Genomic DNA, 15,746 nt, shown 5'->3' on the forward strand with positions numbered 1-15,746 from the left:
TATATCACTGGTAATAGTGCAGTTGTACTGTATCGCTACAAGTAGTACGTACGAAACTCATACGGTACTGCTAGTAGTATAAAAAGGGCATACTTCATGCAGTATTACTGATAGTATACTACAGCCAACACTGTCACGATATCATTGATTGGGGCGCAATTCTGAGTTGCACAAGAGAATCCCAAGCCCAAGGAGATGTCGTTCAATCCTGCAGTATTATATATTTCCCTATATATCGAGCCAGACAGCGAAATATGTTGAAAGAGCCAGATACATCAGGCCAAATACATATGCAATGAATAGAGCTAGAACCCAAATAATAGGCTGAGTACCAAGAAGTTTGAATGGCCGAATCATTGCATATCTGAAAGTATTCCAATGGCTGTCCTTATCGTATGGGGTGCATACACGTCGATTTTGAGTTGTGTCCCTGACTCTTTTTGCTCTTCTTCGAAGAATCGTCGGTCCAGTAAAACGCAGCCATGCAAGGTCATTTATTTTTGAAAAGTCTGAGTGATAAAAGACCCCATCGCATAGTTCCATAGCCAATTCCTTGGCCCTCAACGAGCTGTTTTGTTGTTGCCAAGGAAAAGACTAGATAAAGAGATAGTAGGATAGCAAGCCCAAAAACGAGTTTCTCTTAGCGCCATAGCCTTGTGATGTCTCAAGTTCTTTCAGACCCTTCTCCCACGATTGAGCAAAGTCTTTCCACTTTCGAAAGATCTGTTGCCCAAGACGTCACAAGGCGCACAACCAGTGCCGTGTCGCTGAGATATTTCCAGACAAAGAAGTCAAAATCCTTTGCCAATACTTGAACCAGTGCCGGTGGGAAGATGACAAACACTTGATTGGAATCCGTCCGCATCCACATATCATATCCCATCCTCACCAGAGCGGTAGACATTTCAGCTGCGGCGTTATTGGAATGACGTGCTAGACGAAAATAGAGATTATCCTGCAAGAGCGTGCTGAACTGAATCCCAAGAACTCTTCCCTTTGCGAGCAACATTCCTCGCTGCTTCATGTGGTAGGGAAAGTCTGCGCCAAAAGCCGGATCCTTGATGACTATCGCTTCGCCCAACAGCGCGCCATTCTTGGTGCCTCCGATCCAGAATGTATCTGTGAGATCATAAATATCTTTCAATGTCATGTCGTTCTTGGCGGACGTCAAGGCAGCCCCGAGACGCGCCCCATCCATGAGAAGTAGAAGGCTTAGCCTTTTGCAGATTGCAGCGATAGCTTCGAATTCGCTCTTGTTGTAAACAGTGCCAACTTCGGTTGTGTTTGAGATGAAAACCATTCGAGCCTTCGGCTGCCACGCAAATTCTGAGCTGCGATCAACAGCTGACTGTATCTGTTCCGGTGTTAATTTGCCCTCCACACCCCGCTCGACCAGGATCTTATGGCCCGTTGCCTCTACAGCCCCGCCTTCCTTTCCAACGATGTGTCCCAGCTCCGTAGCGATGATTGCCTCATGAGGACGAAGGTGACTTGCTATCGCCAAGAGGTTTGCTCCCGTGCTACCAGCTACGAAGCAGACTGTGGCATTGTTGGCGCCAATCAATCTTTGAATTGCCTGTCTCGCATCAACGCAGAAATCATCGTCTCCATAGCCGCTGTGTTGGGACATATTGGTCTGAGCGAGTGCCTCGCCTTCACTGTCATCATCATGGAAACTGTATTTGGTTGCTTTCTTCATGATTCGTCGGCCCAAAACGCAGGAGTTTACAATTCGAAGAAGGGGTGCGTCGAAGGGAGGGAGTACACGAAGAAAAAGTGTTGTGGTTGCAGGAAAAGCTCTGCTCTGGAGCTAGACAGTCGCGAGAGTGAATTAATCTTGAGGAGGAAGGAAGATTGGAAAACGAAAACACGTTCAATCAGTACCACAAAATACGTGTGTGCAGCATCATGGGGTGGCGATAACCGGGTTGTTGAACAACCTTGTGAGCCGTCCGCCGTAGGTAAAAAATAGCAAAATCATGATTAAACCGTTTTATTAATATAGAAGCGTTTTTTCTACGATTATAATTGTAACGTGCTTTTATAGGCCATCCTTTTACTTCCTTTGATTCGTCACCCCGGCTTTCATTTCCTTCTCTATCTCTTTGGAAAGAATTAACAATTGAAGTAAAAACGGTATCTGAATCGGGTTGACTTACCTGGATCGAGAGGCTTCAACGCTTTAAATTGGCTTGAAGCAGGGACCTTTTTATTTATTGCCTTCTCTTCTATGGTCTTTATACCGAACATAGTACCAATTTAGTCCGAGTTGATGACCTAGAAAATCGTGTTCATATTCGAAAGAGAAGTTGCCAAGATGATGCCATTGCAGAGTTATCCTTGCAACTGAGTCTATGCTACTCCCACATGCGCTCCAATATGGACAAAGAGCATATTCAGGCAGATTTTGAAGCACATAACCCAGCTCATTGACGCGACTTACACTGATGAAGTTCGCGTCGGCATACGAATCAAGTCCACTAGGAATACGCAATAGTTCAAAGAGGAAATTGGCGCTCCAGATACCAACGTATAGTGTCCTATGAGAACATTGATGTGGACGAGGTTTGCCAGTATATTCACAGTCGTTTTAATCAGGTTAATCACTCTCACGCATCTGGTCGAATCCAAGGACAAGCAGATAATCCTAATCCTGCAGAAGGTAATCGTTAAGAAAATTATAAGCAATGCTCTTAAAGACGAGGGGGGTTGAATTTCGATGATTGATTTCTCACTTTTGTAATACCTTTCACAAACAGCGCGCCCGTGGTGTGCGTAAATTTGAACTTAGGAACTAAATCAATATGTATTGTGGACGACTCCAAATCTAGCTGACATTCCATCTGTTTCACTGTGTGACGGAGCTTACGAGCAAGTGATGCAAAAGAGAAGTTGAATAGGAGTCTAGAAACGGTTTCATAACGCGTCTATTCTCTTAGGGCTCATTCTAAAACTGCACACTGAACCCCTGACCACAAACTGGGAAGCCGTCATGCCGCGGCATATACACGCAAGAATGATTCAATTCCAGCTTCGTGCTTCCATATCTAGACTTTGGAAAGTTTAGAACGTTGGAATGAAAGGATCGTCTGAGTGATCTTTTCACTGTTCGGATACAGGAACCCATGCCCACCTGGTACGTATTCAACCTGCAGATGACGGGCAGGTAACAACTTCAAGATATCCTCAGTCGTCTCCTCTCCAACCACAACATCATCGTCTCGACCAAAGATGACGAGCAACTTGGTATTATGCAGGGCAGAGTCGGGTCGTGTTCGGCCGGCAATAATATCGCAGACTTTTCCCCACAAATCTTCCCTCTTCTGCAGCGGGCCGTACCGAACCGTGTCCTGGAACGAATGAACGTGGCCTAGATGATGATCGAACTGCCACTGGATGAGGCCTCCCATGTTAAAACTCTTCTCTACTCGAGAGGGCCCCTGCTCCGACGAGACGACTCGCTTCTTGTCTGTCTGTATGTTCAAAGCCGGGCTAGATGAGACCGCGCCGAGGATCTCTCGCACTTTCTCACGGAGAGCTTCCGGTGACGGGGCAAGTTCGGGTTGAAGCACGTAATCGTCTTCGTAACCATCCGGTAGTTTGCGGATAAGACCTGCTGGCCCGAGAAGGATCAACGATCGAACTGATTCGGGGAAGGCGCCGGTGAATGCCAAGGAGATCGGCCCGCCTAGGGAAAAGGCTACGATGGAGAAGCTGCTGCCATTTCCCATCCATGAGAGCGGCGAAGACGTGAGGGCTAGTAGGATCTGGGATGCAAACAGACGGTCATCATGTCTACAGTCAAGCGGCGTGTCGCTGTATCCTCGACCCCAGAGATCTAGTGAGAAGCAGATCGGTCAGTTTCACCTGATCATTATTGTTGTGCCAGAGTGAATCATAATATTGCTTACCAAAGAGCATAACTCGGTATCCAGCGTCCACGAGCCCTTGAGCAATCTTGGAGAAGAGTGGGCAAGGTGTGGCATCTCCGTGGACAAACAAGACCTTCTCTCCATTAGTCGATCCCCATTCATAGACTCGCATAGCTCCGTAGAAGGATTCTACATCGCGGGCACCTGGAAGAGCATTGGGGGGGTATGCCATCGAGTCGGCCTCTTCGGCCGAGATGAAGGGTATCAGCGTTGTTCGGGGAGATTCGATCTTATTGGATCGAGCCATGATGTGATGATGCTGTTTGCCGTTTGTTGTAGGCAAGTTGGTCGTTGGGCAGCAAGATGTGTGAGGGTGAAGCAGAAGGTGGATGTGGATGTGGATATGGATGTGGATGGCGTTGAAGCTTCCTGACAGCCTGCCTGAACAAAATGCAGGTGTGACTGGCATCGGGTCACGTGCGTACCTGGTGTAACCACTGATATCGGTAAATGCCCGCCACATCTACGAAGTAGGTCCTTTTGACCGCAAGCCTAGAAACGTATGTCATCTGCATGCATGGGACTTCTAAGCATCGTGTGCAGCGCAGCCTTGCCTTGCCATAATATTCTTCCGTGTATGTTTCTGGCGCAGCGCAGCAATGCAGGCTGCCATTGGCCCGAGGCCAAGCCAATGCTTACCTGCAGTTCCATTCCTGTTTCCCCGCCCAACGACTGAACGCAATCGTGAAGAATCATCCTCTGATGGCAAGTGGTGGGTGTTACATGTGCAACCATTGCCCGACGTTTATAGGCAGCTTGATGATAGATTGGACTGTCCTCATCTGCGGACTAGTCAGCCTTATTATACAGGACGGGAATCGTGCATTAGTTTGAACAGGGCGGGAACGTGCATTAGTCTGGACGGGGCGGGAACTGTGCATTAGTATAGACAGGATTCAAGTGGGTTATTTCCATGAGATAAACGCCCCAATGTCACCCACTTAGCCCACTCACAAGGCGCTAAGGTCGGGGGTGGGTGGGATCTGACATGGGACCTAAGATACTACTAGGGTAAGTTTAATAACAGAATTTTGAATAAAGTAAATAAAATTAATTTATATTTTTTTCTTAAAAATATTTTTATGTTACAAACAGCGATTACGATAGGCCCAGCAAGCGAGCTTGCCGGAGATACCTCGGGACAAGAAGGCCCCAGGTGCACGGGATCAGCGATCACGTGATTAAAGTGGACCGAGGAGGACCGAAGGGAACGAGGACCTTTTGTCTCGGTCCCCTCGTTCCCCCTCGGCCCTGAGCAGGAAGGTTCTATATAAGCAGGTAGTTTTCCAAGTAGATAGGAGCTTCGTGCTCAACTCAAATATAGTTTCTTAACACCAAGCTATTAGTAACGAGATTGCATTCTCTTCAGAACCTACTCTTCTTTGATCCCGTATCACTCTACAGCCAACAAACCCGACAGTCAGGCGAGACCGTTACATTTTATTTATTTAAAATATTAAAATAAATAAAAATTTAAAAATTTTATTTTTAAAGAAATTTCACTCGTTTTACTTATTAATAAATATAACGGATTTAGTGGTATTTATTGGCTAGAAATGAAGATATAGCAGAGCCCCTTAATAGGCCGACCAGTGAATGGGTTGCTAGGTCTGCATAGGGCGAGTCTGTAAGCAGCCATGGCGCTCGAAATGTGAAGTCCGCCCGACTTATAGAGTGAGGACGACCTTCTGTATCAGCCATGGCACAAATACCTCATGCTGGAAATGTGAAGTCTGCCCGACTTATAAAGTGAGGACACCCTCTGAGCAAGCAATTACGACAGTCGTGTGTCACTCCAATCCCAGCCCTCAAATCTCCTACAATTGGTTTTCCAAGCAATGGATCCAACTCCAAAGCCGTTGTCGAAGGGTCCTTCACCCATTGTTCTGCGTGGTTCCTGTCTATGCGGCATGATCCACCTAGAAAGCAAGATGCTGCCCGAATCCATCACCATCTGCCATTGCCTAGAATGCCGCAAAGCTTCCTCCAACCCATTTTTGACGTTCGGACTATTCCACAATGACTTCATCCAATGGTATATGGCTCAGCCCCACGGCAGCAGAAAGGACTTGCACGGTGACCTATCAAAAGGCATCAAGCTGACCTACTACTCTGATATCGCGACACGCGGCTGGTGTCCTCGCTGCGGCACACCACTTTTCATGAAATACCACTGCCGACCAGACGGGACGAGTATCACGATGGGTCTGGTTGACGACGAGCATATCGTTGGCTCGATGCCGCCGGTTAAGGAGCACATCTTCCTTGGAGATAAAGCGGTCTGGTGGAACGTACCTTTGGATGATGGAACTGCTCGGTACCAAGGCTTCAACGAGCCTTTTACACGTCGACTTTTGGAGTGGTCAGCCAAGGGCCGTCCACAGAGATTAGATATGCCCCCTGCCCCCTCCAAGTTCAAACTTTAAGTTCGGTTGGTCCATTAGCGTGGGAATTATGCAATTAGTTGGAGAGTGTTGGATATGTTGTTAGCGGGCGATTGGTTGGGTGTGCTTTCTTCATTTCTCTGGGATTGAATTTTAGGCATCGTCGTATACCTAGGTGTTAAGATATGGCAATTGCAATCTCATATGTATGAGCAGTAATGAAACCATGGTGCCATTTTCCATCGTTTAAGAAAGTGGCTCAACGTACGCCAAGAGCTCTAACAGAAAAGGTGGAAGCTGCAGTTCTTGGTTTACGTAGCTAAATTGACCGTTATTTAATTTAAACCCCGGCACGTCGACGAGTGGCAAAGCCTTTCACTTCATAGTCTACCAATGGGCCCCTGTACCCGATCTTACCTCCCAGAAAGTAGCGGGCGATCGCGAAAATAATGATGGTGCCTAAAACTAGTACGCTGTAGTTCATATTCTCCTTAGTTACGGGTGTGATAGGTGGCCAGAAGCCCCAGAACAGCACCCATACGCAGAAGACGCAGGCGAAGCTGTTGTTTATAGTACCCAGCAGCCCAGGCACACGCCAAGGGCCCCAGTGCAGTTCTGGTTCTTCGAGAACCGTTTCAAAGTCACCATCGTCCTCCATTGTCAGCGGGCCCGGCACGCTGGACTGTCTGTCTTGTCCGGTGAATGTTGCTGCCCCGGGGTTTTCGTCTATCCCATACGGCTTGATTTGTCCAGTGACACGGCGCCAGAGGAGGAAACTGCACGGGATGAGGTAGGACGCGTAGAGACCAGCCACTGACATGGATATAACATCATTATATGCAGTCGGTGAGCCAATATAAATCAGGTTCAACAAACACGGGATGATGTTCACCACGGCGACTGCCACCATTGGGATCCGCGTACGGGCGTCGACCTATAGCTCACCGTATGTCAGCAGGCTTCCAGGGCTTGGTGAGAATAAATAGATGGAACTAATAGTACGAACCTTCCGGATAAAATGGTGGAATGGTAGGCCGTGGTCTCTTGCAAATGACCAGGTCATCCGGCTTGCCGTGGCAGCGAAACCGATGACAGCACACCAAATCATGACTATAATTATTGCCGTCATGATCGTAGCCCCAGCTCTGCCAGTCCCATTATAGAAGATTTGTATAAATGGAAAGCCAGTGGGTGAGTTCTGTAACACCAATGAGAAAGGCCTTCATGGGAAGTCGGAGATTAGAAACGGGGACTGCGTGGATACACACAATAACAGACTCAATATCGCCAAGACAGAAGAGTGCGGCAAGCACCATCGCCCATCCCATAGTGCCATTGAGTAAGACCGTGGTGAAAATGGCCCGAGGGACGTTCATCGCCGCATTTTCTATCTCTTCCGACATCTAGCCAAGAAGGTCAGGATCAGTAGTCTGTCCCAGACTCCCGTTAAGAGGAATTCCTACATGAACAGCCGCATCCGCTCCTGTTCAAAAGCGGTGATGGTGAGTCATAGATAGCGTCGTTTGCCATAAGAGGTGAGTGTACTTACCGACGAAGGTTGCCACGTTACCGACGAAGCCAATGCAATATGAAAGGCCTTGGGTCGGCCAGTTGCCTCCATTCACAGAGCGAAAGAAGACATCCTCTACCGAGCTGTGTGGCGACAGGTACAATAGCGAGGTCATTATAGCAATGAACCCCAGAATATGTATTAGAAGGATGACTCCTTCGAGGACGGGCAGGAGCCCAGCAATTACAGTATTGACAAAAATGCTTACGGCAATCACTGCCCAAGCCAAGAGTGCCCCATGAAGAGCCTTAGGTTCATAGTCTGGATAGTTCAAGATGATGAGCCCTTGAACCATCGTGCCCGTAAAAATGCTGCCCACAGCAAGGACTGCGATCCATGCAATTGAAGTTAGCAACCCTACAGATGTTAGTGCTAGCTCGATAGCGACAGGGAAAGGCTCGAAGTGGGAGATAACCTGTTAGATAGCCACAAAATCGCTTGTACTTTCGAGGCGCAAGAATCGCGACCCAAAAGTATTGTCCCCCAGAGATGGGTGCGCTACATAAGGGGATTAGCTTGTTGCTGGTAAGTCCGAGTCTCCCGAAACTTTTACATGGACGCCATCTCGGCCAAGCATAAATAAACGGATAATGAACACATCCAGACGATGGGGAATCCCCACGCCAAACCGGCTGGTCCACCACTGTATGATTAAAAATAGTCAGTTCGTGGAGACAGTCTCTTAGTCTTCTTCGGCTCGACTCGGTCGCTTACTTGGAGAATGCCTCCCCTAAGAGCCTGGGCACCTCAATATTAGCATCAGGACGTTTGAGAAATACGGAGCCTTTGATTCCTTACGCCAATGCCGTCTCCCACGTAGCGAGGATACAGCAGCTGAAGCCAAAAATGGAGAGAAACCCAAATCGTCGCTAGAAAGTCACGGTAATCATCAGCCAGCGTTTGATAAAACAGCAGCCCCCGTAGACACTGTAGCCGAACGGATGACGATGGAGATATTTGAAACATACCTTCAGCACCTGCGACTTTCCGAGACGTGCAAGACCGCGTGAATCTCTTTCCAAGTACGTAGAACCATGGATCTCGTCGAAAGTCCCTTCAAGCGTAGCAACCCTGTCATCGGTTGCTTCAGTCGAGACGTTCATTGGGCTGTGAGACTGTACACCGCGGAAATTTACAAATAGAGCTAAGTTGTTAGAAGAATAAGTATTCTAGACTAGATTTGTGGGAAAGGAAAAGCGAGACAAGGAAGGCACAGATGTCGAGAAGGCTGTAACAAGCACCAGTAAAGTCGGTGAGGGTACGATGATTACGTGGTACTCGGGTGGGACGAATTGGGAAAAAAAGTCAATTCCCGGGGTCGTCTGAGGGTTTGATGTTGTGTAACATAATAACTCAGCCACGAAGCGAAGCTGACTGCAGAACGCAACCTCGATAAGGCAGAGAAGACCGACAATCACGGAATATCCCACTTCTGACATCCTAGTCATGTACCGTGGTCCTATCATCGCTGCCTTATAGGCTAGAAAATTCAAGTGTACGGCCCGGCCCATAAGAAAGGTAACAAGGGCACCTTATACTTGCACTGTTCGAGCAGAAGTCAACAACGCTTATACAAATCAAGTAAGAAACTACAACGACATAACCTCGAACAAGGTAAGCAGAACTGAAGCCTTGCTAGCGCTATTTATTACCTTACTTATGAGCTGATCATACCAGTCTCGGTTTCTTGGCTGATCGTCGCCAGGATAGGGATCTCAAATGGATAAAGTCCGCGTTTCGCATCGGCATTCAAATCTGATAGAGAGCCTCGTCAAAACGCTTCCTTCTTTTGGGATGCTACCAAGCCCACATAGGCGGTCTTACCAAAGCCCCTTGTGTTACCAACATCCCTAGCGTATTTAGGACCTCATGAATCCCCGTGGGACTCCCGTGTGAGATCCTTATCCTTCTATTGCTCCACCTTGACCCGTGGTTTCCAGCCCTACGAGTCTTGAAATGGACAAGCGTGAAGCCATCACCGCATCCAACCTTGGTCCGGTAGTCAGCTTGCTGGCCTGGATCATGGTAGCATCGGTTCTCATCGCGGTCGGCATCAAGTTTACCTTGTCGTCCGTCATTCTCAGAAGATGGATTACGGAGGACATTGCACTAGCCCTCGCGACAGTAAGAATTCCAGACATCTCACAGGACGAAGATGCTAATCACACTCCATTCAGGTTTTCAGTATCGGCTTCTCGGTTTCCATATCGCTTGCCGTACCAAACGGAATCGGGCGACATCAGACGACATTGTCATCGGATCAACTAAAGTCGCTACAGAAAGCAGTCTATTCTGCCAGTATTCTGCTCGTCCTGGTCTCAAGTTGTGCGCAAGCCTCAATCCTCATCTTTCTCTACGAGATCACGCCACGCCTCTCCCACCAGCGGTTGATTTATAGTGTGGCGGGTTTCACTGCCTTGTTCTTCATCCCGTCATTCTTCGTGGCCGTCTTTCCATGTCGTCCGCCTGATGTGTGGGAAGTCTTGGGGAGTCAATGCATCGACCAGTCCTTCTTTTGGAGAACATTTGCGGGAGTGAACCTCGTCATTGAAAGCGCACTGATTCTCCTTCCCGCCTTCATGGTCTGGCCCATGACGATGGATAGAAGACGGAAATCCATAGTGATCACCGGGTTTGCCGCTCGATTGGCGTACGTATTCCCGAACCTGCTTCGATTTTCAAGAGACTTAACAGGCAGCTAACATGGAGAAGGGTTATGGGTGCTTTCGCGGCACAGTTCTATGAAGCTCAGAGCTTGGAGACGCAACTTCTGGATAAAACCTTTGACACTTGGAGATACCATGTGACCACGGTGTTTGTGCAGGGACTCAGCATCATTACTGTCTGCATCCCCTATATTAGAAATCTGCTTCTGGGTATGGAGTCAGGCATGATACAGACCGGTCATTTCAGATTGCCAGACAGGCACGGCTTGGAGCCCGAAATTCCCCTCCGACTGAACTCTCTTAACAACACAGGAGCAAAAATTGCGTAATCTGCCATTTCCTATGTTGAAGGAGATAACATCAATTAGTGCACAAAGTCATCCAGGAGACGGGCCATAGCTTAGAGGATAGACAGGATGCTGGCTTCATTGATTGTGGAGGGCAAGTAATTAAGGTCATCCAATGATCCGCGAAGCCTTACGAAAGCAACGATCGGAGAACTACCTCTGAAATGTATGTAACCTAAAGGTGCAAATTTGCGCATGGAGTGTGCCCGAATACAAGTTAAAAGTGCCCGAGGCGATGCCCGAGTTGTATAGGTAAAGTTCAAGCGGGGACGTCCACGTACTCTGTCGGGCGAGGGCGTAACCATCAATCCCTCATTATAATATTGCTGCAGTGCGTTACATCATAAAGACAAGTGCGCCCGATAGAATGGCTAAAAATCAAGTGTGGCGCCCGATATAATAGGGTGGATCTTCGCGCCCGACAGAGCATGTGTATCACCAGTTCGGGCGCGAAGGTGGGGTTTATAAGTTAAGGCTATGACCTGCTTGGAATCTTTTACTTCAATGAAACATCAGTCACGAAACTAGAAGCAGCCTTTGTCTACCTATCAAGGCTCATAAATCAAGATGACTACGTTTTCTGATTCAATCTCCAAGATCCTCGAGGAAGTACCGGCTCTTTATAGAGGGCCAGGCGGTGCCATCGCTGTGTTGAAAAATGGCGAGCTCCTTGGTCAGCACGTCTGGGGATTTGCCGATCTCGAACGACGAATTCCCATGACGGCCGACACGATAATGCCCATCTGTTCCATCTCGAAGCAGTTTGTGTGCGGGCTACTAACGGACCTGGAGCGCAATCCCACGCCAGCAATGATAGCTCGCGGCGAAGAGCCAACGAAGCAGCTATCGGATCACCTCGGCCAAGTGTTGAATCCCAAGATGCTACAAGACACGGGCTTGACGATTCGCCATCTCGGCAACATGCAATCGGGAATCCGCGACTACTGGGCCATGACGGTCCTTTGGGGTGCAAAGCCCGAGGGGCATTTTTCGGTGGCTGATCACGGCCCGATGATGATGGATCGGATCAAGTCTTTTCATTTCCAACCCGGCACGGAGTATTCGTACTCGAATACGAACTTCTTCGTTCTGGCTCGGGTGATCGAGAAGGTCACCCAAAAGCCGCTGGCGGAATTGCTTGCGGAACGAATATTCGCGCCCGCTGGGATGGCGACGGCAAGACTTTGCGCACACACCGCAGAGCATCCACGCCCGTGCATTGGCTACGAAGGAGATGAGACGCAGGGCTTCTATCCGGCTGTGAATTGCATAGAATGGGCTGGAGATGCAGGCATCGTGGCTTCCCTTGCCGACATGACTGCCTACGAGCAGTTTCTGGACAGCAGCCGAACCGATTCGCAAGGCTGGTACCAAGCCAATTCCGAGCAGCAGCAGTTCAAGGATGGCGCGCCAGCTGATTATGGATATGGCCTAGCCCGCCAACTTGTTGGCGGTGTTGAAACTGTGAGGCACGGAGGGGGGCTTCGTGGGTATCGACTTTCCCGGCTGTATGCACCAGAACCACGGATTTCTATCGTGGTGTTGCTAAACCAAGAGCACGGAGAGCCAGGGGCGATCAGCAATTATATTTTGAAGCGAGCACTAGCTGTTCCTGAAGCCAAGCAGGAGATTGTCCAGTCCAGCCAGAATTGGATTGGAACATATCTCGACCCAGAAACCCAACTGGCCATCACTGTGAAAGCAGATGTTGCCGGAGAGCTCCTCGTGAAATACCATCGGAAAGCAGAAAAGATGCGTGTAATTGAACCGTTCCGAGCTCAGTCTGACGATATGGTCGCAACGCTGGAGGGAAGTCTACTTCACATGCACGTTCCGAAAGACAATCGAAATATCCATGCCCAACGCGTTACAACCACCAAGCTTGCCGGCAATCCCTCCGAAATACACGGACACTACTATTGCGCTGAAATAGATTCCGTGTTCCACTGTAACGGCTCTGGCGGCATGCTTTATGGTTCGTTTGATGGATTCCTGGGCCAGGGACCTGTACATCTGATCCGGTCACTTGGAGACGATGTCTGGGCTCTTGCATGCCCTCGAGCTATGGATTCTCAACCTCCAGGTGACTGGACGGTTGTCGTGCGCCGTGATGACAGTGCTAATGTAACTGGTGTTACTATCGGCTGTTGGCTAGCTAGAAATCTTGAGTTTAACAAAACGGGAGAGATGAAACAACCTGTTATGTAGCACAGCTATAACAGATCTCTGACGGAAACTGATGGGAAGAGCCTAAGGCGCCTCTGCTGCCTCGTTAACGTTTCCATACCGAATACATGTATCTTTGTAGAAGCTCAGATTGAACTTCTCTCTTTACTTTGGCTTCTAATACAATAGTATAAATCACTTTCATACAGTGCAAAAACTGTGGTATTAGCTGCTCTACCCTCAGGATATCTGACGAGCTTTTCGTATTCCCGTCAAGCCTGCCTGCGCGGTAAGCGCTACTAGACATTCTTCGACTCCTCCAAATGCCGTGTCACAAATGTATAAATCTCCTAATACCTCTATAACGCCTCCGCTCATCCTTTACTTCTTTTTCAAGCACTGTTTAATTATCAGCGCCAATGTAAATCTGCGTTACTAGAATCTGTATAAATCTCCCAAAGCCACTAGACCGTGATGTGACTCCCCCCTGCTTAATGCGGTATCGCCCCTATACAGATCCCACAACGGTCAGTAGGCATAGTAGAGTCTGCTTTATCTTCACTCGATAATCCCAGAGTCTCGAGCGCTTGACCTTGGTATAAGCCATGTTATGCAAGTTCACTCTGCATACGTCCTATAATAGTTGAGAAACACTGCCTTTCTTCCAACTACGGGGTCATGCTGATAGGAAGAAAGGAGTAGAATCTGGTTCCCTAAATCTGAGAAAACAAGTAACTCTCCAACGCTGGAAAGGCCACCTGGGGAAGTTTTGGCTCCCCTGCGCTTGACGGTCGGTAGGTAATATAAAAATTTTAATTTATATATTTTAAAAATTATTTATATATAAATTAATAATACGTTTAAATTTATTATAAAAAAATTTATTTAAAAAATTTATTTTTAAATTTTTAAAAATAAAATATAATAATTTATATAAATATAATTTTTTTTTTAAAAAATTATTACGAGCTAATATAATAAGTTAAAGTAATAAGCTATGTGTATTATAAAAAGAACTGTCGGGAGTATAGGCTAGGCGCCACCCTATTAGCTAAGACCGGGCCGGAAGATTAGACAGGATTAGCGGGACTAGCCGTTTCGTATGGAAGCACGTAGTGTAAGCAGATTTATATAGTAACTAGTATATAACTCGTACAACGTAGTACGAGTTAAAGGATAAACGCAATACTACGATTAGTACAGTACCTGCTGCTTGTTATAGCCGCGTCTTACAGTACATGCAAATATCACGTGATCTACAGCTGAATACTATGCTTCCAACAAGAACTAATTAAAGAAAGAAGGATTTTCCCCGGAGAAATCCTTTTGTAAGGGCGCTAAGGCCCGAGCGTCTGCTCACGTGACGGCTATGCCTATTTAGGGGCATAGCTACAGAATAGGTTCAACTTATTACAAAAATAAAAATTTATAAAAAATTTAATTTAACGAATTTATCGAATTATAAAATTTTTTATATTTATAAAATATTTTAAAATATAATAATTTATATAAATATAATTTTTTTTTTAAATATTTGTTACGGACTAATATAATAAATCAAAGTAATAAGCTATGTGTATTACAAAAAAAACTAGTTAAAGAAAGAAGGATTCTCCCCGGAGAAATCCTTTTGTAAGGGCGCTAAGGCCCGAGCGTCTGCTCACGTGACGGCTATGCCTATTTAGGGGCATAGCCACAGAATAGGTTCAACCCATCACAATATTTAATAATTTAATACGATATTTGTCGGGAGTATAGGCCAGGCGCCACCCCATTGGCTGAGACCGGGCCGGAAGATCAGACAGGATTAGCGGGACTAGCCGTTTCGTATGGACGCACGTGGTGTAAGCAGATTTATGCAGTAGCTAGTATATAACTCGTACGATGTAGTACGAGTTAAAGGGGAGACGCAATACCACGATTAGTACAGCACTTGCTGCTTGTTGTGGCCGCGTCTCACAGCACATGCAAATATCACGTGATTTACAGCTGAATACTGTGCTTCCAACAATTTCGATTATAAAATATTTATTTTCGATATATATTAATTATATTTAAAAAAATTTTAAATTTATTTCGATTTTAAAAATAAAAATTTTTTTTTTAAATTAAGAAAATTATTAATAAATTTTTTTTTAAAAAAATATATTTGTCACGGTTATGGAGTCACGTGACCGCTACGAAATACTCACGTGACCGCTCGCCTGTATATATGCCCTGCCTTCCGGCGCTTCCTTCCTTTCTTTCCTCTTTACCTTTAGATTCTAAGAGATAGCCTAATCGATTCCTCGTCTACGTACTTGAGTCCAACCGTGCTGTCACAATATTAAATAAAAGTTTTTTTAAAATAATAAAATTTATTATCTATTATTTTTTTAAATAAAAACTTTTTTAAAATAATTTATTTTAATATTACAGATTTAGTTTTACCGTACTTAAAAATAGCGAGTTTTTCTTTAGATTTAGAGGGGAAACTTAAACAATATATCACTCTTTTTGTTACAGCACGGGCAAGAGTCAATCTCAAGTGGACGGAACTCAGGTCGATTTACTATAACTTAGAATAATAAGGTAAGGAGAGAAGAAGAGCAGAGTGACGAGGGGTTTATATACAGGAAGCTGGACTACTCGCTTAGAGCCAAGGTCACGTGTAGCATCGTTACAGAACCAGATCTGTAACA

At 46.5% G+C, this 15,746-nt stretch overlaps 6 protein-coding genes across 6 annotated transcripts; 3 read left to right on the forward strand and 3 right to left on the reverse strand.

Annotated features, from left to right (window-relative positions):
* Positions 1-664: 664 nt before the first annotated feature.
* LY89DRAFT_669656 (beta-eliminating lyase) lies at positions 665-1,699 on the reverse strand (the record flags this gene model as incomplete). The annotated part of the gene is made up of 1 exon (XM_018213116.1): positions 665-1,699. One exon carries the CDS (start codon positions 1,697-1,699, stop codon positions 665-667), a length of 1,035 nt encoding a protein of 344 aa, XP_018070464.1.
* A 1,348-nt stretch (positions 1,700-3,047) lies between these two features.
* LY89DRAFT_734231 (alpha/beta-hydrolase) lies at positions 3,048-4,179 on the reverse strand (the record flags this gene model as incomplete). Its single annotated transcript, XM_018219894.1, has 2 exons — positions 3,048-3,838; positions 3,912-4,179. 2 exons carry the CDS (start codon positions 4,177-4,179, stop codon positions 3,048-3,050), a joined length of 1,059 nt encoding a protein of 352 aa, XP_018070465.1.
* Positions 4,180-5,670: 1,491 nt separating this feature from the next.
* On the forward strand, positions 5,671-6,507 carry LY89DRAFT_74967 (uncharacterized protein). Its single transcript, XM_018221178.1, has one exon. It carries the CDS (start codon positions 5,771-5,773, stop codon positions 6,356-6,358), a length of 588 nt encoding a protein of 195 aa, XP_018070466.1. The 5' UTR covers positions 5,671-5,770; the 3' UTR covers positions 6,359-6,507.
* A 149-nt stretch (positions 6,508-6,656) lies between these two features.
* On the reverse strand, positions 6,657-8,989 carry LY89DRAFT_734233 (amino acid transporter; the record flags this gene model as incomplete). Its single annotated transcript, XM_018219895.1, has 10 exons — positions 6,657-7,250; positions 7,323-7,514; positions 7,585-7,719; positions 7,780-7,799; positions 7,866-8,243; positions 8,302-8,384; positions 8,440-8,529; positions 8,601-8,624; positions 8,685-8,755; positions 8,855-8,989. 10 exons carry the CDS (start codon positions 8,987-8,989, stop codon positions 6,657-6,659), a joined length of 1,722 nt encoding a protein of 573 aa, XP_018070467.1.
* Positions 8,990-9,665: 676 nt separating this feature from the next.
* LY89DRAFT_75073 (uncharacterized protein) lies at positions 9,666-11,174 on the forward strand. The gene is made up of 3 exons (XM_018221210.1): positions 9,666-10,010; positions 10,064-10,536; positions 10,599-11,174. The coding sequence occupies exons 1-3, from the start codon at positions 9,843-9,845 to the stop codon at positions 10,879-10,881; spliced, it is 924 nt and encodes a 307-aa protein (XP_018070468.1). The 5' UTR covers positions 9,666-9,842; the 3' UTR covers positions 10,882-11,174.
* LY89DRAFT_75036 (beta-lactamase-type transpeptidase) lies at positions 11,175-13,139 on the forward strand. The gene has a single exon (XM_018221198.1). It carries the CDS (start codon positions 11,467-11,469, stop codon positions 13,105-13,107), a length of 1,641 nt encoding a protein of 546 aa, XP_018070469.1. The 5' UTR covers positions 11,175-11,466; the 3' UTR covers positions 13,108-13,139.
* Positions 13,140-15,746: the final 2,607 nt, after the last annotated feature.

Source organism: Mollisia scopiformis (genome assembly GCF_001500285.1).
Source record: "Mollisia scopiformis unplaced genomic scaffold LY89scaffold_13, whole genome shotgun sequence".
Taxonomy (NCBI): domain Eukaryota; kingdom Fungi; phylum Ascomycota; class Leotiomycetes; order Helotiales; family Mollisiaceae; genus Mollisia; species Mollisia scopiformis.